General features: G+C 35.1%; 3 protein-coding genes across 3 annotated transcripts; 2 read left to right on the top strand and 1 right to left on the bottom strand.

The window, feature by feature from the left end:
• The first annotated feature begins 3,015 nt into the window (after positions 1-3,015).
• LOC131641582 (B3 domain-containing protein At2g31720-like) lies at positions 3,016-3,954 on the top strand. Its single transcript, XM_058911884.1, has one exon. The coding sequence runs from the start codon at positions 3,016-3,018 to the stop codon at positions 3,952-3,954; it is 939 nt and encodes a 312-aa protein (XP_058767867.1).
• Positions 3,955-4,646: 692 nt separating this feature from the next.
• Positions 4,647-7,053, bottom strand: LOC131641581 (1,4-dihydroxy-2-naphthoyl-CoA synthase, peroxisomal-like). The gene is made up of 10 exons (XM_058911883.1): positions 6,997-7,053; positions 6,850-6,909; positions 6,683-6,805; positions 6,341-6,442; positions 5,945-5,983; positions 5,784-5,897; positions 5,657-5,704; positions 5,472-5,567; positions 5,262-5,384; positions 4,647-5,178 (listed from the first exon to the last, which is right to left on the bottom strand). The coding sequence occupies exons 1-10, from the start codon at positions 7,051-7,053 to the stop codon at positions 5,062-5,064; spliced, it is 879 nt and encodes a 292-aa protein (XP_058767866.1). The 3' UTR covers positions 4,647-5,061.
• A 245-nt stretch (positions 7,054-7,298) lies between these two features.
• Positions 7,299-18,311, top strand: LOC131641580 (pantothenate kinase 1-like). Its single transcript, XM_058911882.1, has 7 exons — positions 7,299-7,307; positions 8,049-8,147; positions 16,999-17,093; positions 17,188-17,281; positions 17,415-17,546; positions 17,682-17,794; positions 17,878-18,311. Exons 1-7 carry the CDS (start codon positions 7,299-7,301, stop codon positions 18,101-18,103), a joined length of 768 nt encoding a protein of 255 aa, XP_058767865.1. The 3' UTR covers positions 18,104-18,311.
• The last annotated feature ends 5,015 nt before the right edge of the window (positions 18,312-23,326 follow it).

Here is a 23,326-nt window from a genome sequence, read left to right as displayed (position 1 = left end):
AAAAATTACATGTGTGTGTGGTATCTTTACGAGGGTAGGGGATACTCAGAGGACTTAGTAGGGTTATAATAGTTTGTGGTGGTTATGGCTTGCCTACAATGGCGAGAAGCCCTATATGGTATTTTTTTAGGGTCAGCTCACGTGATATGAAAGGCTCTATATTATGCAGAATAATGGTGAAGTTGCGATTTGTCCCCTTTCTCCCATTAGGGGAGAAGTATTTATAGAGACCCTTGATTCTGAGACTTAGGATGCCTTAAGAAGTGGTAATTGCTCTCCCTTGACTAAGAAATTTTTGACTACTTATTCTTTAGGAAGTTAAGAGGGGTGGAAAACGGGCATGCCCGCCCCGCAAAAGACCGCGAAACAATGGGGCAGGGAGGGCGGACATATTTAAAAGTGCGGGTCTAAAATCTTGTCCCGCCCTGAAAAAAATGAGGGCGGGGTGCGGAAGGCCCGCAAGTATTGAATTTTTTAGGCCTAAAAGTAGTAAAATTGTATGGAAAAACTCATACCCGCAAAAGCCCGCGAAAAAACGGGGCGGGTAGGGCGAACACATTAAACAGAGCGAACCTAAAACTTTGTCCCGCCCGACAAAAAAATGCGGGAAAAACAGACTTTCCCACGGGCCGGGCCCGTTTTGCCACTCCTAATTATAGTAGAGAATTTCTTTCCTGACCCCCTTACCTTCTTGGTCACCCGCGGCGAAATTTCCAAAATGCCCCTATATTTCGGAGATGCATCTCTGAAATCACTTTTTTTTGAAAAAAAGTTGATTTCGGAAGTGCACTTCCGAAAACACAAAAACAAAAGGTGTTTTCGGAGATGTATTTCCGAAAACACTAAAAAGAAAAGTGTTTTCGGAGATGCATTTCCGAAATCAAAATTTTTTTTGAGAGAGGGGTGCCTTCGGAGATGCATATCCGAAATATTCCAATTTTTTATCTTAGAATGTTTCAAATATGCATTTCCGAAAAAAAAATCAATAGTTACTAAAAAAAATCAAGGTGAATCAATACAATTAATAGTATAATTAATTGTATTAATTAAAATGTATTATAAAATATATATCATTATAATCAAGATATAATAATAATATTAACCTAATAAATATTTAAATTAATATTTTATTTTCATATAAAAAATTAATATTATTAATAATAATAATAAAGATATTTATTTTCTATCTTTTTTGTGATACATAAAAGAAATTATTTTATAAACTAATTTTCAAAAACAATTTTATAGTTATAAAAAACCATTTTATAAACAAAATTTTCTAAACAATTTTAAAGTTAAATTTTTTTTTACTAACTTATATAAATTAAAAACATTCTAATTTCATAAGTAAATTTTGAATTATATAAAATTAAATATATTATTTATTTATTCATTAAATAAAATTAAGACAAAATTTTCTTTTAATTTTTTTAAACTAAATGAAAAATGAAATTTTATCATAATTAATTATTAAAATCATTTTTATATTTTTTATTTTTGTTTATTATTTTGAAAAACTATGTAATTTGAAATTTATATTAAAATATGAATAAAATAGTAAATAATTTTATTCTTATTTGATCTCTTTTATTTTAAAATTTTGCTGAATAATTATTAATATATTTATTTTTTATATAATCATAATTATTGTGTATTACTTTTAGTTTTAATAATTATTAATATAAAATTTATTTATTAATTTTAATTTAAATTAGAATAGAAATATCTACCGTACAATTATCATTATTATTTATAACTTATAAAATATATCAATTTTATAATATATGAATTAATCAATATCCTAAAAAAATTTAATTTTTGGGATATTTTTGGATATCCATATCCGAATTAATTAAAATCTCAATTTTTTTGTATTTTGGAGATGCATCTCCGAAATAATCAAAATCCTAATTTTTTTGGAGATGCATCTCCGAAATAATCAAAATCCTAATTTTTTTGGAGATGCATCTCCGAATTCTGAGAAAATCTGGAAAAAAATTATTTCGGAAATGCATTTCCGAAATAGGGATATTTAAGAATTTTCGCCGGAGCCACCCCATTGGGAGGTCAAGAAAAAAATTCTCTTTTATAATATGATTTAATGGCATAACTGGTGTAACTCATAACAAAATGATGCAATATAACATACTCATAAAAATAAATTAATATAAAATATTTGAATGTAATTCAAATTGGTTTGGATCAATTTTAAAAAATTAATAAAAAATTTGACTAGTTTATATAGAAAATTCAAATAAATCCAAAACTATTTGTTTTTCTTTTGTAGTTTTCAAATCGATTTGTGATATTTATTATAATAGGTTGTAACGGCGGTAAATTGAGTTTTAATATAAACATAATATAAATTATTATCTTATTATTGTATAAAAATTATTAATTTAATACAAATTTTATTTATGAGACTTTGTATACAGAATTGATCTTAACTATTACTATTATTTTTAGTTTTGATAAAAATTTAACGAAAAAAAAGTAAAAGAAACGAAATGGGAAAAAGAACAAAGGGTTAAAAAAATAAAGTAATTAAAATATGATAAAAAATTAAATTTAAATTTGAGATCGATTTTGTTTCCTTTTTGATAGGATGTTGAATTGAGTAATTAGTATCAAATCTTTTTATTATATACAAAATAAATTTAATGTCATTGATTGATCCAGATTTGAAGATTAAATCTTTTTTTTATTTTTTGTAACAAAATTTATATAGAGATTATCTAACCAAGATTTAAATAAACAAACTATCCTTAGTTTAAGTTTAATAGAATGTGTTTTCGCTTTTGAATGGTTAGAAACAAACTAAATTCATCGTAACAGATTGATAGAGGATTTTGTATCAAATCTTTTTTAAATTGTGATTTTTGTATCAAATCTATATTATTTAGTTTTTAATTTTAAATCTTCATGAAGACTATAAATAAATACTTAGTGAACACTTAAAAGCACAACGCTTAATCAACACATTACAGCATTAAGAAAGAAAAGAAATCAACGTCTATGGAGAAGAATACTACAATGTTACAAAATTCAGAAGTCATGATAATGCAAAAGAAAGCTATGGCTACTGAGAAGATCAATGCATATATACAAAAGATGAAAACAATGGAAAAGAAATTTGATCCATTATCTCATTTTTCTTTGCATAGAGTGTTATCTCAAGAGTCTCCAGAGTTTTATACTAAAGATGAGTTAGCACAAATAGAGAAAATCAATCACATTGTGTGTCAAGAAGCAAACCTCCCTCTTATTTCACAACGTAATGTGAAAAGAGTAGAAGTCAATGATAAAAAAAGGTGTCGTCCAAGTAATGAAGATATCATGTCTGATGAAGAAAGAAGAGTGAAATCAAAGTCCGCAATTACGAGAAAACCAATAATTCGCAAGAAAGAAATTGTGCTATCACCGCCACCAGAATTGCCTAATCATATCAATAACATGGTCAAAGTGTTGAATGGTAGTGATATTAAATATATCATGTGTAAGGAATTGTATAATACAGATCTCAACCATAACAACAATCGTCTTTCAATGCCAATTTCACAAATCAAGTCTGATTTTCTCACAGAAATAGAAAAGGCATCATTGAAAACAAGAGATCAAGAAGGAAGACCGTTTGGTTTAAAAGTGACTGTGTTAGATCCTTGTTTTAACGAGTTTTCATTATCTTTAAAGAAGTGGGACATGAAAACTACTAGTATTTATAATCTTCATCAAGATTGGACACCTGTTTTGTTGAAAAATAACTTTAAAGAGCATCAAAAACTTGACATTTGGTCATTTAGGGTTAATGACAAGTTATACCTTTTACTCAATGATAACAAGTCACAAGAAATTGAAAAAAGTAAAGAGCCGAAGAATTCAACTATGGTTTCGAAGACAGAAGAGATGAAGAATGAAGATGTTAAAAGAGTGAAGATTGCCAAGAGTATTGATTAATTTTTTTTATGCCCATAGACTTAGCGTTGAGTTATATGTAATGTATGCTCATTCAGGAACTATTATTGCTTATTTTGTTAGATTTCATATTTTCTTTAATAGAGTAAACTTTGGGTTCTTTTTCAACAAAACATAACATGCTATCAATGAATTTAATTTCTATGCTCTTTTTCATATGCACTTCCATCATAGTTAAAAATATGATTTATTTTTTTTACATTTGAAAATATGATTTAGGAGCGGCCAAAAATACCATTAGAATTAAATTAAATTTTCTTTTGAAAAAGACTATTCGTTTTATGATAATTGACGATAACTTTATTAGGTATCTGTTTATATTTTTGATTTAGAATTTAATCACAATTTTTCCTTTTAATTTTGGGACACATTAAAAGTTTTGTTAAAGCATAAGAGAGGGGTTTAAAAACAAGCATAAATATTAGGATTATGTGGTTTTTTTTTTATTTTTTTCATATTTCATATAAATTTATATATAATATTTATAAACGAAATATATAAATGTGAATATATAGAGTACTCTCTAATTTGTTCCAGTCAAGCCAGTTCTGTTTATAACAAAACAAAAATATCAAATATAGAAGCGCAAATTCGAATCTATAACATCCTAATCAATCGAATAGTTCTTTTTTAGTTATAACGAACAAAACACATCTCGTTTTATATGAGTGAATTTACTAAAATTCTAACAGAGTAACACCTTGAACTCTTTGGCCTATTGGTTTCCTTCATGGTGTCAGGACCTGCTTCATCAAGTGGTCTTGAGTTCAACTCCCAGATCAAGCACATGGTTAACCAGGCTCTGATACCATGATCATATATCCATATAAACAAGGCCTATAAAAGAGTGGTTATTTTTCCTAAAACTCATGTAAAATAATCATCATTTTTTGTTCTTTTTGTTCACTCTTTATATATTCATATGATACTGGTTTTATATGAAGAGAAAATTAATAAGGACATAACATTATAAGAGCTAACAGGAATCAATTCAGTTTATTTTTCCTAAAAAACATTGGCCAGACTAGAAGACCATACCTCAAATTGATAACAATAATCGACTTGTATAATTTTTAAATACATTTGTATTTATGGTCTTCGATTAAACTTAGAAAAATCGGGGCGTCTACGCTCCATATACGCAGTTTTTCCTTCTTTTGCTTCCTCGGTGCCATAAAATATCAGTGTTGCATTTCCACCCATTTCCTATAATCAAAGATTGGGTTAGTCGGTCGCAAGATCAGATATTAAGATTTCAAAAAAAAATAATCATGAATAGTGATGTATACCTGAAGTCCCGCGTGCCCGTCATCGACTGCATTAATAGCAGCCTTGAGAACCCGAATTGCAGTCGGGCTGTTTCTGAGTATCTCCCTACACCATTTGATTGTTTCTCTCTCTAAATTCTCTAGCTATACCAAACCAAAACATTGCATGAACAAAAGCTATGAGCTTCATGTTAAAACTTGCAATTACAGCTGAGAATTCCAAGAGCTTACTGGTACAACAGTGTTGATAAGGCCCATTTTCTCTGCTTCAACAGCAGAATAAAACCTTGCGAGAAACCACATTTCGCGCGCTTTTTTCGGACCTACCTGTATTAAGAATCATAATTTCTATCTAATGGATCAACAACATCGAAATGTTAAAGCAAACAAAATAGTACTATTAATTTATTTCTCACCAAACGCGACATGATAGAACTTCCGTAACCAACATCGAAACTCCCAACCTTTATAGATACAAGGACAAGATGTTACAAAGGAAAGGTTATGTGTTTGATTAGTACGAATCGTAAATGATTGATGCACCTTAGGACCCGTTTGGCCGAAGATGGCGTTATCTGCTGCGATGGTTAGATCACAAACCATATGCAATACATGCCCTCCTCCAACAGCGTACCCTGCAACCTGTTTTAGTGTTAGCTAAAAATATGAATGTAATTAGAATATCAAAGATGTAAGGAGAGTACCATTGCAATCACTGGTTTCGGAAGGCGGCGAATTTGCACCTGTAATAGGAGAAAAGAATGAAGATCAAAGAAGATAAATAACAAAGGGACTATTGGTTTTTTTTTCAACAACTTGAATTGAAAATTTTCTCATTACAAATCATGGAAAAGTGGATTGTGATATTGCGGTGGAGAAACTATATTGACTAATGTTTACGGGATAAACTTCCATCTTATAAATTTGAAAGACTAAATTAACCAATACTTGTAATTTGGAGGACGAAAATGATGGTTTACTCGAACAGCATTACTCCATTGAAAAAAAAAAGCCGCAAAAAGCCCGAAAAGAGATAACTCGAGTAAAGATCACTTCCGTTCACCTAAAAAGAAACATCAGGAATGAATTCATATATGTACCTGCAAGTCCAACACATTAAGGCGACCGAAATTTTCATGATCAGAATAACCATCTTCAGTCCTCAAGGCTTGGTCACCACCGCTACAAAATGCATCGGTTCCCTACATCACCAATATGTCATTAAAATCAATCAATTCTATATTACATATCAGTGGTTTCTCAGTGACAAACTACAATGGAAAATCACAAATATATGTTAGTAGCAATATTTTGAAAATTGAACCAGACATCGAACCAAAAAGACATATTATCGATCATATTATCCGATTTAAACCGTTTGAACAAGGACAAAACTGCAATCGGCCGAATGTATGTAGCTAAACATGTATGTATATACATACCTTTCCAGTGAGAATGATGACGCCAACAGAAGGATCATCTCTAGCATCATTGAAAGCACGAATAAGCTCCTTAACTGTCTGAGGTCGAAAGGCATTTCTTCTCTCTGGCCTATTAATACTAATCTGCAACGTACAACCATGAGATTAAATTGCAGACCGCATTGCACCGCAATTGCAGTGTGATTTGAAATCGTGCATCTTTCTACATTATGACCCACATTAGAATCCTTCAAAAATCAAAACTCAAAACTCAAAATTTAGAACCCAAAACTCAATTTACTTCTAAGAAAAACTTAACATCAAGTGTTATAAACGGTATATTTCAAACTTTTCTCAATCGAAATTCGCGCTGCAATGACCGCAATGCACATCGCAGCCGCTCAATCAATGCAGTCGCAACAGCAATTTAAAACCATGCATTAAACCCAATATTGTCAAAATTGAATAGAAAAAAAAAGAGGTTAAACCCTAAATTATACAATTGTCTAATTATTTCTAAATTGATTATGGACATTTCATAAGTTGTTTTTATAAACTCATTCAAACAATCTAACAAGTGATTATTCTCATAGACACCAAACACGCTTTAGTAATACTTAGAGTAACTAAATTCTATATGACCCATGTTAATAATTTCCCTTTTTTAAATATTGAATTGAAATTATTATATGACTCATGTTGATATTTTCAATTATTCATTCAATAAATGATCTTTGATGCCGCAAAAGTTTAGCATATATGTTGAGATCCCATATCAATTAGTTTTATGGCCAAAATAGTCCTTATGAGTTATGAGATTTGGTAGTTGTTTTTTTTTTGGACAGAAAATAAATGATATTCATTCATTCAAATCAATAGAGTACACCGTTGCAATACAAATTCAAAATCGCCAAAAACGAAAAGGATGAATCTGCGAACAAATCCACAGCATCCATGTTAATAGCATAAAACGGCAAATTGCATATGCCTACAAATATTAATGTATTGACTGTATTGAGATGTCCGAAATATTCATGCTTTCGAATCTGTAGCGTTGACGACACCAAAGTCATTGATTGAATCTGCAATAGATCGAAACTAATCTTTCAACCTGAAACAAATGAACACCGCACAAAAACGGAAAAACAAAATACCCGCACAAAGACGAGAAATCAAAATACACCACAGAAATATGGGAAATCAAAACAAATGATTACCCACGAAATCACAAAAAAGACAAAAAGAAAAGGTGTGAAAATCACTTATTTAAGTAATAGATAAACAAAAACGATTTGGATGATCAAAAACGATTTGAGTCTTCTGTGTTATGCACCCTGAGAATTTCACAACACAAGATCTAATTTTTTTCTCACTCTTCTTTCTATAGGTAGTTGACCGAGAAGCCTTTACCTATATGGGTGATCAAAGACAATTTATGTATCCCTATCTGCTCGTTAATATCGGTTCTGGTGTTGGCATGATAAAGGTTTTTATCATACAAGATACATAATTTCTAGAAAAAAAATTAAAATAACCATGTTTAATAAAAAAATACAGAAAAAACCAAATTTTTTGGAGTATTTACCAAACTGTCTAGGTTTGGAACCGACTGGAAGTGAATGCGTCATTCAAAATGGCGCATATGTACCTAAATAGCCATTTCAAATGGCGCAAACGTTTAAAAAATTAGGGCAAATGGACTTAGCCAATCCATTTGGCGCATGCATGCATCATACAACACATAGACGCCATTTCATTTGGCTCCTATGTGTTGTGCCTATTTTTAAAAAAAATTTTAACCCGTTTCGGGTCTTTTCGCGCACCGTTTCGGAAAAATGTCTGATGAATTGATTCCGGAAAATGTCCGATAAATCGATTTCGGAAAAACAGAGGAAAATGTATGAATAATGTTTGCCTTGGCAATTTCGGTTATTCACTAAAGCACGATTTATTGATCAAAGATGGAGGAAAGGTTACAAGAGGTGGCAAGCGAAACTGTTACATTGTCGAAAAAAAATACAGAGTAGATTAAACTTGCGACGAGGTTGAGCCACGACTAGGGCATCTTTTTCTATTGTGCCTCACCTGACGACAAATGCTGCATTTTCGTTCCATTTTTGTCGTGGACGTCCATTTCGGTTCTAATCCGTGTACTATTGGGACGACCCTTTTTCTTTCGCCGCATTGTGTTGTTATGCCAAACTACCTCTCCATCATACTCAGGCCAGTAATCCTCCTTGGCTACCACTGGAATCTCAACACTGTAAACTCTGAGCAATGTCTGAGTCTTGTAAATCGGAGACAGTGGTGATTTAGCGTCGCGGTGCGCATACGCACAAGCAGCTATGACGTGCGAGCAAGGCATACAAAAAGCTTGAAACCTTCCACAGTCGCACCAATCTTCGTCCAGAAGAACCCTATATTGTTTTCTTGGCAATCCCTCATTGTGGTTAATTGTCTCGCGCACACGGAACATGCGATTGAATCGGTCGAAAGAAGTTACTTGATGAGTGTTTGCTTTTGCCGATTGGTGTTGCATAAATTTCACGCAACTATCACTTAATAGTTGACCAGATTGCCTAACATCACCCCATTTCCTGCCTCTCATTGAGAAGAGTGAAGCCATCCTAAAGTAGGTAGCCTCCACTAGTGCTGTGATTGGAAGGTTACGAATGCCTTTGAAAATGCCATTCATGGATTCCACGAGATTTTTTGTCATGTGGCCCCATCGCACGCCTCTGTCGTAAGCCCTTGTCCATTTCTCCCTAGAAAGGTTATCTACCCAACTACCTGCCTCTGGATTTGTCATTACAATCTCACTCCGATAATGCTGGAATGTGGGTTGGGTCAATGCATAACCAACATTAACCAAGGCCTTTCTTAGATGTCTGTCCTTGATCTCTCGCATGAAGTTCTGGGAGATTTGGCGAATACAATAGACGTGTTTTGAAGGGGGGTCATGCCATCCGTTTGCTGGATTATTATAAGCACTCTCTATGGAAGCGTGCCTATCAGAGATTAAACAGATGTCAGGCTGAGGAGCAACATGTTCTCGGAGGTTCCTTAGAAAGAAACTCCAAGCCGCCGCAGTTTCACCTTCGACGATTGCAAACGCCACAGGAAATATGTTGCTGTTCCCGTCTTCTGCAACCTCCATGAGCATGGTTCCTTTGTATTTGCCGTATAACCATGTCCCATCAATTTGAAGTATGGGTTTACAATGTGCAAATCCTCGTACGCAAGGTTTGAATGCCCAAAAAAGCCGATGGAATATTCCGTTTCCTTGGACAGGGTTTCCATCCGGGGCATGCGCGGGCAGTGTCTCTAGAATAGTAACAGTGCCAGTGCATAACTATGTAGCGCATTGAGGTATAGGGGAAGAATTTTGTATGACTCCTCCCAGTTGCCGTAGACTGTCTCAATTGCCTTTGTTTTTGCAACCCACGCCTTTCTGTAAGATGGAGTGTAGTTGAAGGTTGTAACGATATGCGAGATAATATTTTTGACCTTCAGAGACGGATCAGAGCTTATTAGAGGCAAGATCTCCTGACAGATGAGATCGACACTGAGTTTCGTATGATCCTGGAAAGTGTTAGGGTTGACACACGTGTGTTGCTGCGTAATCGACCCTATTTTCCATGCATTACTTCTCTTCCTATAAGAAGCCAACAGTCTGAAGCCACACTCTGGATTCTTACAAGTGATTACATACTGTTCCAGGTTTGAACGATCTACTTCAAAATCAACGTTGTGCGCCATGTGCCATTTTTTTATTGTTCTAAGACAAGCCTCCTTAGAAGGAAACTTGTCTCCTTCCTTTAATTCATCGTCAGTTTGGATGTACGGTGTGAAGAAGATGTCGGATGATGGTTCGTCACCTTGCAGGTTCAAGTTACTCATATGTGCTGGAGGTGCGTACATATGAGCTGGAGGCACCAACGTTTGTTGCTCGTCGTCGGATTCCTCGTTGACCATGTCGTCAAATTCAGTTTCCATATCTTCCTCTTCCTCGTCTATGACATCAACTTCTTCTTGCTCGTTGACTGGTGGGTCTCTAACTTGTGACTGGACAACATGAGTTTCTTGTGTCCCAACCTGTAGAGTAACGTGCAGCTCGATGGAATCCAAGCCAGAGTATTCGTGGGTAGTAAACATATCTTGCAGGTCTTCGTCAGTGGCAATCTCCATCTCATAAAACTTGACGGTGTTGTCGTCATTGAAAGAGGGACATTGGTAAAAAAACGTTTGCAATAGGACCCATTGCAATCTTAGCGTATAGTCGCTGAATGAAGTACGAAAAGTTTTCTCTTTTGCTTAACAACAATGGAACAACCTGAGTGTTTCTCATCACAAAACCGACTATTTCATGTGAGTAAGTCTCACCGTTTAGATGGGCATGCACAAGGTACTGGGTAGATGAAGTCATTTCGACGGGGAAGTGTGTGGGTGTTGTAAGATCAAGTCAGATTAGGCAAAATTGCTGGTGTGAGTTGTAATGTTTAGAAAATATTGGTTGTCTTATATATGGTGGTTCTTACAGTTTTGCATTGTCTCAACACACAGACACGCTGATCTATGTCTGTCCCAAGATTCTGAATTGAACACAAAAGACAAACGCACGCTGATCTAGGTCTGTGACAAGATGCCACCATGACGAGACTAGACAGACACACGCTTATCTAGGTCTGTCACAAGATTCCGAATTGATTATAAAAGACAAACGCACGCTGATCTAGGTCTGTATATATATATATAAATATATATATATAAACATATTTTAATAATTATGTATATATATTTTAATTAATAGTTTATATATTTTAACTAATAAATATATTTTACTGTATATATAAATTCAATTATACATATAATTAATAATTAAATATATATATTATCAATTATATATATAATTAATAATAATGTATATATATAAATTCAATTGTATATATCTGTTAGCGTAATTGATGTTCAGACAACCACACCTAACACAACAACCACATTTATTTTAATTAAATGATCCGGCGTTGGCAACACAAAAGACAGACGCACACTAATATAGGTCTGTCACAAGATGCCACCATGACGAGACTAGACAGACGCACGCTGATCTAGGTCTGTCACAAGATTCCGAATTGATTATAAAAGACAAACGCACGCTGATCTAGGTCTGTCACAAGATTCCGAATTGATTATAAAAGACAAACGCACACTGATCTAGGTCTGTATATATATATATATATATATATATATATATATATATATATATATATATATATATATATATATATTTTTTTTTTTAATAATTATGTATATATATTTTAATTAATAATTATATATATATATATATATATTTTAATTAATAAATATATTTTACTGTATATATAAATTCAATTATATATATAATTAATAATTATGTATATATATTATTAATAATTATATATATATATATATATATATATATGTATATATAAATATGTACGTATATAAATATATATATTCAATTATAACATGTATATGTATTTTAATTAATGTATATATCTGTTAGGGCAATTGATGTTCAGACAACCACAACTAACACAACAACCACATTTATTTTAATTCAATGATCCGGCGTTTACAACACAAAACAACCGGTAGATCACGATATTACATTGCAAAAAAGAAAATAACACAGAACAACTGGTAGTACACGCTCACTCATTGCAATAAATAAAACAACACTTAATCTAAACTACTCAAGTATCACTGCAAGAACGAGTGGATTTTCAACGCCTCGGTTTACTTCTCCACTGTGTGTCCAAAACATTAGATCCACGTCCACATCGTCTTTTACACGATCCCAATAATACATGTACGTGCCTTCTGGGTTATTATCCGTCAACGTAATGTATGGACAACGGTAATCTATCTGTTTAACTTTCCTGGTTGGACCATCTAGTTGCGAAACCCAGTGTTGATGGCTCTAACAATTCTCTGGAAATTCCATTGGGGGTTAAGGCAAACCCGCATGTGACTACCTTCCTCAAAAAAGACCACAGCCCAAACTGAGTTCATTTTTTAGTGTTTGCAGTAAGAATGAAAAAAGAGTTAGTACTTCAACTCCACACACACACCTCTATTTATAGCGGGTGAAATACGGAGGGAAAGAATTTTGTTAATTATTAAAAACTTAAATACGAATTGGAAACTTTGTAACGATAAAAAATCATTTCATGAAATATGCTAAGAGCATTTAATTGAACGGTACAGAAGTTACTGAAATGATAAAGTAACTGCGGCATCTAGGATATTACAACGGTTAAAACAATGTCTTCTCTGTCCTCCATCATTCGAGTGCATTGGATGTCGTCTTCCATAGTCTCCCACCAACGTTGTCTTTCAAGAAAAACACCACCCCTTGTTCTAAGTCTCTTGATAAATCTGATTTGTTCGCCTGGACTGTACTCCCCGTCCAAAAACCTAAGGATGGTTCTCTTAAGCTGGTCCATGGAATGGATATTCCAAAACATTGCTTGTATGGGAGGTTTGACGGCAGAGAAAATAACGTATCCGTTCCTTCGACGATAGTCCGGTTGATAGTCGAAACTCCTCACAGGTGGTGGAGGCTCAGAAGTCTGGTGCGTGCTATCTGGCCTTATTCGAGATCTCATTTTTTTGTATGTACTAATGCACACAAGAAACCCTAATTTATAGAGGGACGGACGCCTTGCCTTAGGTCTGTATCACAATTGGGGTTTCATCTAGGGTTTCATCTACAAGAAAAAAACGTAAACCCTAATTTAAAAAAAAGTGCTCCTACTAATGCGCCAAATGAAATGGCACATATGTGTTATTCTTTAACTGGAAGGCGCCAAATGGGTTGGCGCATTAGAAGGATTTTCAAAAAAAAAGCCAACTCATTTGGCGCATATGTATTATATGTGGACCCCTCCTGGCCCCACATGGTCCCCACCTGTTAACGTCTTAATGATTTCAGTATTTCGCATGCGTCCGAAACGAGTTACTATAACCTTGCATGCGTCTGAAACAATTTCTGAAACGATTCCTGATAAGATTCCTGATAAGATTCCTGGCACGATTCCTCCTACTACTGCATGCATGCTACCCGAGCTGGCACCTAGTTCTGATCTGCATGCATGTCACCATGTCTTGTCACCGAAAGTTAGGCTGCATGCATGCCAACAATTTCTGCAGAAGCAACACCTAGCAACTATGGATGTGTTGACATGTCCAGCATGCAGCTTGTTACCGTTTTTGCCTCATGAGTATATAAACCACTTAGGACTCTGCAGATTTCGCACCACTTTCACTCATCTACTCTCACAACAATCCTTTTGCAATCAAATCCCAAATTTTCATCATTCAACCATGTCTCTCCTAACAATGGGTGATACACACCAAGGAACACCCGAGAACATCGCTACCTTTGTAAGTATTTTAGTATTACGTTAATAACATGTAACTGTCTGTGATTAAATAACTGAATTTTTTTTGCATACATAATTTTTTTTCAGAACCCTCAACGTTTCCGGACTCGTAGTTACTCGACCATCTCTCCGCACGACCGCATAAAACCCTACTTGGACGTTGCTGGTTTCGAACCGATTAGCACCATCGCCGAGTCTTCTATTGACCACAAATTTGTTCTTGCGTTGCTAGAACGTTAGAGGCCGGAGACACACACCTTCCATCTTCCAACAGGGGAGTGTACCATCACCCTGGAGGATGTTCATATGTTGCTAGGCCTTCCAGTTGACGGTAAGGCAATTAATGGTTGTGTAATGTAGGCAAATTCCTTATGCTTTCAGGCAATTGGCATAGACTTGATAGAGGGAGAAGTTGGTGCTAGGGGACAATGTATTAACCTTAAGAGGTTAAGGCTTTATTATGATCAGTTTCGGTTGGATGATGCGTCTCCCCAAGAGACCATACTTCAGAAAACTAGGTGCTACCTACTCTTGCTAATTGGAAACATTTTGTTCCCAGATAGCACTGATAACACTGTTAATTTTAGGTATCTTCGTTTATTAATGGATTTTACTAGAGTTGGTCTATATAGCTGGGGGTCTGCAGTGCTGGCTACAGTGTACCAATCCCTGTGCAAGAACTCAAAAGCTGATTCTTGCACATTCTATGGATGCGCTCTGTTGGTGCAGGTGTGGGGGTGGTGGAGGATGCCCATACTGGCCCCGGTTAACAATGGCAGTTGGACCTTTCCGTATGCACAGAGGTAAGTTTTTAGTATACCATATTTTTCATACACAATTAGTGGATTATGATCTACTCCACTCTAACTAAATCATTATATTTACATTGTAGATTTTGCGTGAAAAAATGGACTTCACACTAAATCCGCGGTCAAATATCACAATGTACCGCCAGTTGATTGATCACCTAGGACCCCATCAAGTATTATCTCTAATCTTTTTCTCTTTTATAAGTGTATTTTTTTCAAAAAATTTCCCGAAATAATGTATAACTCTTATGCATGCAGTTCATATGGCGACCGTATCTCGAATGCGAGTATGAGCCTAGAGCTCAGGATGCAGAAATTTGGACCATAAAGTGTTGCCTGATCCGGTACAACATCATCGAAATGCATCATAGTGACCGGGTCATGCTACAGTTTTGAATGCGTCAACGTATACCCGACCCTCCAGTTGACTTGGGAGTGTGGCACCTCAGACGAGTTAACCATCAATGGACACACCAAAACTGGAAGGATTTTGCACCCGATCACCGCCACATGTGGAAGGACCGTCGCCAATATGCCCTCAACTTCCCCGTCAGTGACCATGAGATGAAACCATCCGCCGAGTATATGAGTTGGTATCGTACAGTTACATCCCCTAACTTGTTTATTGCAGCTCCGTTCTATTTAATTGATCCCCGTGCACACAACTACATCTTACCCCAACAACAACCTGAAGAGGAACAACAACAACAACAACAACAACAACTATGGCAACAACAACGACAACAACAACGCCTACAACAACGCCAACAACTACAACAACAACAACTACAACAACAACAACTACAACAATAACAACTCCAGCAACAACAACAAAATCTTTTCAGTACTCCATCCCGTTCCGCCCGTAACTACCGACAACCAAATATTTTCCAATCACAGTCTCAACCATTACAAGAATATGAAGACCACCATCATTCCGCGGACCAATATCAGACCCAATCACAACCATTTGGATTTGCAGCGTTTGCAGGGTCCAAAAGGTCTTTCAGCCAAAAACTTACGCCCGGTTCGTCAAGCCTTCATCTAAGTACCAACGATGGTCCTCATGGTAAATCCTCTCACCGTGGCACCCTCTCCGGCTATGCAACAACGTCAAACCAATTCGGCTTTAATCAAGGTAGTTCTAGTGCTGCTGGATGCTACGAACCTGAAGTCTTTTCCCAACCCATTCCACCACCACGACTTAACACGTTTGAGGGGATGGGTAACCGACTTTACAACAGCCGTTTTCCGGAAAATTATGGGGGCGTGGACGAATTCATAGACAGCGACCCACGAGACATCCCACTTCCAGGCCCAGTGACACATACCCAACAAGAAGCACAAAGGGGCAGGGGTAGGGGTAGAGCTAGGGAAAGGGGTGGTGCCAATCTTCGCGGCGGGATCAACGATCGCGGTAAACGTGTCATAACAAGACCAGGGTGCAGAACGGATGGCTATCTTGGTGATGGACGCCATTGATCATTTGTTGTGTTTTCTTTAATCAATCGTGTCGATGTATCGTTTCTCTAATCATTTGTAATCGATGTTTCGATTCTTTAATCTATTGTAACCGATGTTACGTTTTCGATTATCAAATGTCAATTTACGTTTTCTGCACTACATTTTTAAGACTAAAAAAATATTTTGAAAATTTATATATATATATATAACTTAACTAATAAAAAATAATTGGAATTTTAAAAATATATATTAACATAACTTAACTAAAAAAAAGAAAAAAAAAAGAAAAAAAAAAGGAAAGACCCTAATGCGCCAAATGGTTTGGCTATTAGGGAAAAAATGGTAGCCTAATGCGCCATTCCATTTGGCGCAAACACACCCTAATTTAGTGTGTGCCAAATGGTTTGGCGCATTCACCTAATTCTAACACTCTTACGCCAAATGGTTTGGCGCATTCACTTCCAGTCGGTCTCAAGCCTAGACAGTTTGGTAAATACCCCAAAAACTTGGTTTTTTTCTGTATTTTTTTTATTAAACATGGTTATTTTAATTTTTTTTTCTAATTTCTATATCCTTCCAATTTCGAAATTTTCTCTTTTTTAAAAACTTAAAAAAATTTAGTTTTCAATTCATATAGGTAGAAGGAGACGGAAAGTTTGAGCGAGTTAGTGGAACGAGTATAGGCGGAGGCACTTTCTGGGGTTTAGGAAAGCTTTTAACTAATTGCAAGAGGTTATTTGTTTACTTATTTATTTTGACGACATATTCATTATCGGTTCTTCTATATAGACTCGTAGGATTGACATCAATGTTTTTTGTGGTTCAGTTTCGATGAGTTACTGGAATTAAGTTATCAGGGCAACAACAGAGCAGTAGATATGCTCGTCGGAGATATTTATGGTGGAATGGACTATTCAAAGGTATGTCTAGTGAAAATGTATGCCCTTTTTCCTGTTTTATACGATGATACAATTACTCTTTTGTTATCATTTTAGAAAGTAGGATTCTTTGACATTCGTTTTGCTGATATATACTTTCTTTGATTGATAACAGATTGGTCTTTCATCAACAGCAATAGCCTCTAGTTTTGGAAAGGCAATGTCTGATAATAAGGACCGTGAAGATTACAAACCCGAAGATATTGCTCGTTCTCTTCTAAGAATGATCTCAAATAATATTGGACATGTCAGTTTTGTACTGTGAATTTGGAGTTAGATGGACCCCACTCTGCATCAAAGAAACTCATTTGCTATGTGTCTCACTTTCAGCCTGGAAATGGATTTCGGCTCTTATTTGTTTCCTTTTGTTGTTTGCTTTCAGATCTCTTACTTAAATGCCCTTCGATTCGGGCTCAAGAGGATTTTCTTTGGCGGATTTTTTATTCTGAGGCATCCTTTTACAATGGATACACTATCTGTTGCTGTTAATTTCTGGTAAGCGACAAGATAAATAAACCCTCCATCCAACTGCCAATTTAGTGCTTCATAACTAATGAATCTTTTGTGTACTTTTTTAGGTCTAAAGGCGAAGCGAAAGCAATGTTCTTACGGCATGAAGGATTTCTCGGAGCAGTAGGGGCGTTCATGAGTTCTGATAAACATGGCCTCAAGGAGTTATTGGTCAAACAAGATACTCAACAAAGTCCCACCAAGTTATCCTTTGCTGTTAATAAATTGCAAGGTCCACTCGATGGAGAGTTAAATGGAGATGAAAGTATAGAGTGTAGTGTCTATGCGGCTTAGATGAAGCAACCGGTTGCTTCTTCATGAAGTAATCAGTTGTTTCTTCATGATTTGTAGTTGTAACTGAATTTGATATGCAAAATAGTTAGTATCGGTAGAGAAAATCAGAATGTACACTCATGAGTACATGTTATTGCTTCTTACTTTCACTCATTCAGCGGCGGAAAAATTGACTATATGATATATCAATGGAAATAACAGAATGTTAGGGGTGTATCAAATAACAGATCCCGAGTTTCTGAAATACAAGGAGAAAATGCAGAAAGCAGAAAGAAATTATAATACAAGCAATTAGATATAGAATCTGATCACAAAATGATGCCAAGATCAATTAACTGCATACTTTATAAGGGTAGTGTTCAGTTCACTACATCCATCACTAACCTTATGGAAGCTCAAGTATGTCTTTTGTATCTATCGAATTTTGAAATCTAGTCCCACCAATTATTCAATTATTCAGCATCTTTCTTCAGCAGCATTTCTCTTCGGCAGAAAGGCATCCCTATCAATGTTAAAAATCAGGCCGGATTTTAATCTCCAGACTCAACTCTTGAACAATATTGTATGTATGTTTTAATTGTGTGTTAAGTATTAGTGGTGTTTGTCACACCCTAAAGAAACGTTTTGGTGGCCATATGGAGAAGGAGAGTACAAGTGAATGGACACGAGAGAGAAAGTAGTTGTTAAGGGAGAGTTGCAAATGCAGATGAGATGAGGAAAGTGAATGAGAACGAGCAAGGTATAAATAGAAGAGAGAAAATGTAATGGATAAGAGAAACGATTTAGTTCAGAGGACAATCATTCTTGAGACACACAAAATAATTAATGAGCGGAGATGAAAAATAATTATTGTTACTGTATTCAAGACATATGTTTAGAAGATGATGATGATGATGATGATGATACTGAGTGGACAGGGAGATAATGAAAAGACGTGCCAAATATAATTATTTCTAATGAAAACTGCTTCCCAGAGATCTTAATTGATTATAAGAATTTATTCAATAAACGACAAGATTCAGGCACACGAATAAATTTATATTAGTTTAAGACTTTATTTGATGAGGTGAATTCTTAAGATAAAGAAATTTCAAAAGCATATTCTGATCATGGATGTTTTCTGGTATGTGACAGCTTCACTAGGCTAACGCATCACGTCCTAGGATTCATTTTTAAGCAGATGTGTACCTTAACTGATCTTTTACGATACTGTTAATTTGTATGTTGAGAAACATTATTTTCTCATACCAACATCTTCTGAGAAAATTTGAGCTTTTGGTTGAGCATCTTCTGAGTCTTTGACTTCTTGTAGAGCATCGTTATCTTCAATGTCTGAAAAGATAATCTTCATATCTGCAAGTATACAGCTAGCTTTGACTTTTCAAAGTCAAACCCATTATTATACCAAACAAGATTGATTATAGGCCAAGTGTTTCAAACTTGTATATTCTGTCTGTAGCTTTCATCAACACTCAGAATTATTCTAACACGTCACACATGGGTTTATCCAAATGCATCTTGTTGAGATTTTTTTTATCACTTTAAGATAGAACAAGAGCATATAAAAGAATGAAAGTAAAAAGTGTCGTGCTTCTTATTCTTCCACAATTCTTATAAGATCTCACCCGAACTAGATCTTATCATGATTTTGTTCTCAATGTAACACGCAGTGTTTGCAACCTCTTCTTAGAAGTGCTTAGCCTTGTAGATTTCATTGATTATGATTTTAGCAATTTCAAGCACAATTATGTTCATCCTTTCTATTGTTCCATTTTTGCCGTGGAATTCTATGGTAGGATAATTCATTGGAAATGCAATTCTCATCAAACATCTTTTCAAGGTGTTTGTTATCAGTTTCTCCAACATGACAACTTCTAACCCTGACAAATTTGAGACTAGTTTCAATTTGTATTTAATTATAAAAGGTCGTGAACAAAGAATGTGACTCATTCTTGTGTTAAAGAACCTTTACTCAAGTCCATATGTTGTAATCATTAGCAATGACTTAGATATAATTCTTCCCATTGATTTTATACAATCTTCACTTGTGTAAATAAATCAATGTGCAGAAGCTCCAACGTTTTAGAGGTAGAAGCAACATGGTTTGTTTTTAACTAAGTTTTGAAAGCGAACCCTTTTGACATGCTTCACAAAGAGCTTAACAGTTGTTCTTCCTTTTGCCTTTGAATAGTATTAAGTTATTCTTCTAACTTGTAACCTATTAGGATATTAAGAAGGAATGGTCGCATATCTAATTTCATCATAGTCTTGGAGCTTATGATATTTTCTCTTTGTTCAAATCCAAAACTCACAACGCCTTCAGGCTTAAGTTCTAGGCTTTGGAACATATGCATTTTTCCCCGCCTTGTGTTAGAAGTATCCAGGGTTCAGGTACCTTAATAGGTGTTTCAACTACCCTGCTAAGAATGTCTGCAACCAAGACTATATGTTTCTTGGGTACTCATAATTTCTCCTTTTCGCCTAATTTTGAGCCTGCTTTACCTTCAGAAGAGATCTCTGCATCTGAGATCCCTATTAGCGCTACGTTAGCCTGTTCTTCTTTTACTCATCTTCTGAGGAATCAGAATCTTTCCAAGTTTCCATCACCCCTTTCTTCTTGCTTTTGAGAGTTTTCTTTTTGGACTTGTCCTTTTGAAGTTCAAGATGGCCGTACTTGAGGTGTCCTGACTCGTTGCATTCATAACAAGTGACTTCTTTTCCACTTGAAGCGAACATCAGTCCTTATAGTACTTCTAAATTTGTTGCCTTGATTTCTCTTCCAGAGACGGTTAACCCTTCTGGACAGTAGAGACAATTCATCTTCGACTTCATCAAAATCTTTTTCAGAATCCTCAATCTCTTTAGCTTGAAGAGCTTTGGACTTCTCAGACTTTCTGATACATTAAGTACAATAGATTTTCCTCTCTTCTATGGTTCATCCTGTTCAAGCTCAATTTCATGGCTTCTCAAAGAATCCACCAGTTCTTTTAGAGAACTGTTGCTCAGATCCTTTGCTAGCTTGAGTGCAGTTACCGTGCAGTTACCATAGGCCTCCATTTGGATGGCATGATTCTGATAATTTTCTTCACATGATATAATGCGGAGTAACCTTTGTTCAAAACTCTTAGTCCTGCAACCAAGGTTTGAAAATTTGTGAACATCGTCTCAATTGCTTCATCTTCCTCCATTTTGAAGGCTTCGTACTTCTGAATCAAGGCCAGCAGTGTCTTGGTTTCCTTGACTTAATCATTACTTTTAGGGGTGATCGTATCCGAACCAATCCAAAAGGAACACCGTAAACCGAACCAATCCAAACCGCAAAAACCGCGTTTGGTTTGGATGGTTTTGGATGGTTTTTGGGCTAAACCGCACGGTTCGGTTCGGTTTGCGGTTTTCATTTCACAAAACCAAACCAAACCGAACGGAACCGCATATTTAACTAAACTTTTGAATTTCTATAATTAATTTATTATATTTTCAATCCAATTGCAATATTATACACTCACGTCACGTGACTCACTATTCCTTCATTCTTCCTTCCTATTCAACATTTCAACTTCATTCTCTGATTTCTCTCTCACTCATTCTAGAAAAGCATTTGGTGTATATGTAGTACTGATAATATTTAGTCCTGAAGTTGTAATGTTGTATTAATATTTAGAACTGAAGTTATCTGATACTTGTATATGTAGTATGTGGTTTTTTAGTTAGTATGTAGATTATTAGTATGAAAAACTGTATATAGTATGTAGTATGAATAACTGAAGTTATATTAGTAATTTAGTATGTAGTATATGTAAAATACACAGTATGGTACTATAAAATACATGATACACTTATAAGGTAGTGATTTTGGTGTAAAATACTTATATGGAAGAATGAATTATTTTGGTGTAATTAGTATGAAAAACTTCTTTTTAATGGTATTGTAATATATGTATGGAAGAATGAATTATTTTCCTTTTTGTATTTCAGTATATTTTTATTTTATGGTATAAACCACCGAACCGATCCTAACCGCATTGATTTGGTTTGGATGACTTCTTCAAAATTAACCGAACCAAACCGAACCGCATGCATTTTTATCTCGCGGTTAGGATGACTTTTATGCTCAAAACCGAACCAAACCGCACCGCGAACACCCCTAATTACTTTCATGAGTCATTCAGAGAGTGTCAAATATGGACTTAGCCGAGTCCTTATTTGTGATCTTCTCATATTCAGTGTAAGAAATAGCATTCAGCAATATGGTTTTTGTTTTATGATGATTCTTACGATCATTATTTTGTTGATCAGTCATAGCTTTCCCTTCAAGTTGCTTTCCATTTCCATGTGTGGAATGTATGTAGCCATCTACTACCATATGCCAAAGATCAAAGTCAAGACCTAGAAAGAAACTTTCTAGTCTGTCTTTCCAATATTCAAAATTTTCACCATCAAAGATGGAAGGTTTAGAATTGTAGCTCTCATTTGAAACTGGAGCAGGTGGTGGTGGTGTAGGATCAACCATAGTGTTTCTAAAACTCGTTTAGATCTTTAACTGACACGGTTAAGTGTATAAAACCATAACCAAATTTCTGATGTCAATTGAAGGTGCGAGAAACACAAGAAAATGAGGTTTGAATTGGATTGCACCAAATATAATCTTTTTGCAACACTATATACATGATTAACAAGTGAATAAAAATAGATGAACACAATTATTTTTATCCCGGTTCACTGTTAATTAAGTTACTCCAGTCCACCCGCCAAGGTGATTTTGCCTTCTCAATAAGGACTTAATCCACTATAACCAAACTGATTAAATACAACCACAATGATTGTAAACACTGTCTTCTTGAGACCTCTGACTAACACTGGTCTCTCAAGGATACAACCATAATACGCTTATGATCAACCTTGCTGAAAACCCTAACAAGTTTAGTTGATCCTTATTGTGAAACCACTATGACCGCAATCACAATCTTCTCGAGGCTTCTAACTAAGACGTAGTCCCCCGAGGAATCTAACCACGTTGATTACAAGTGTCTATTACAAGATGCTTCTAATAAGCAGATTACACAGTGTTTAAGTACAATAACACAAAAGTGTTGATAAGCAAGATACGAACAAAAGCTCCTTGCTAAAAATAAAAAGTTATACAAAGAATTTCTCTAACAGAGTTTGTACAACGCTTTGGTGTAATTTTGTAGAAATGATTAGTTGATTTCAAATTCTTCCAAA

Source organism: Vicia villosa, unplaced genomic scaffold, assembly GCF_029867415.1.
Source record: "Vicia villosa cultivar HV-30 ecotype Madison, WI unplaced genomic scaffold, Vvil1.0 ctg.003865F_1_1, whole genome shotgun sequence".
NCBI classification, from domain to species: domain Eukaryota; kingdom Viridiplantae; phylum Streptophyta; class Magnoliopsida; order Fabales; family Fabaceae; genus Vicia; species Vicia villosa.
This window is presented reverse-complemented; position numbering and strand designations above follow the sequence as displayed.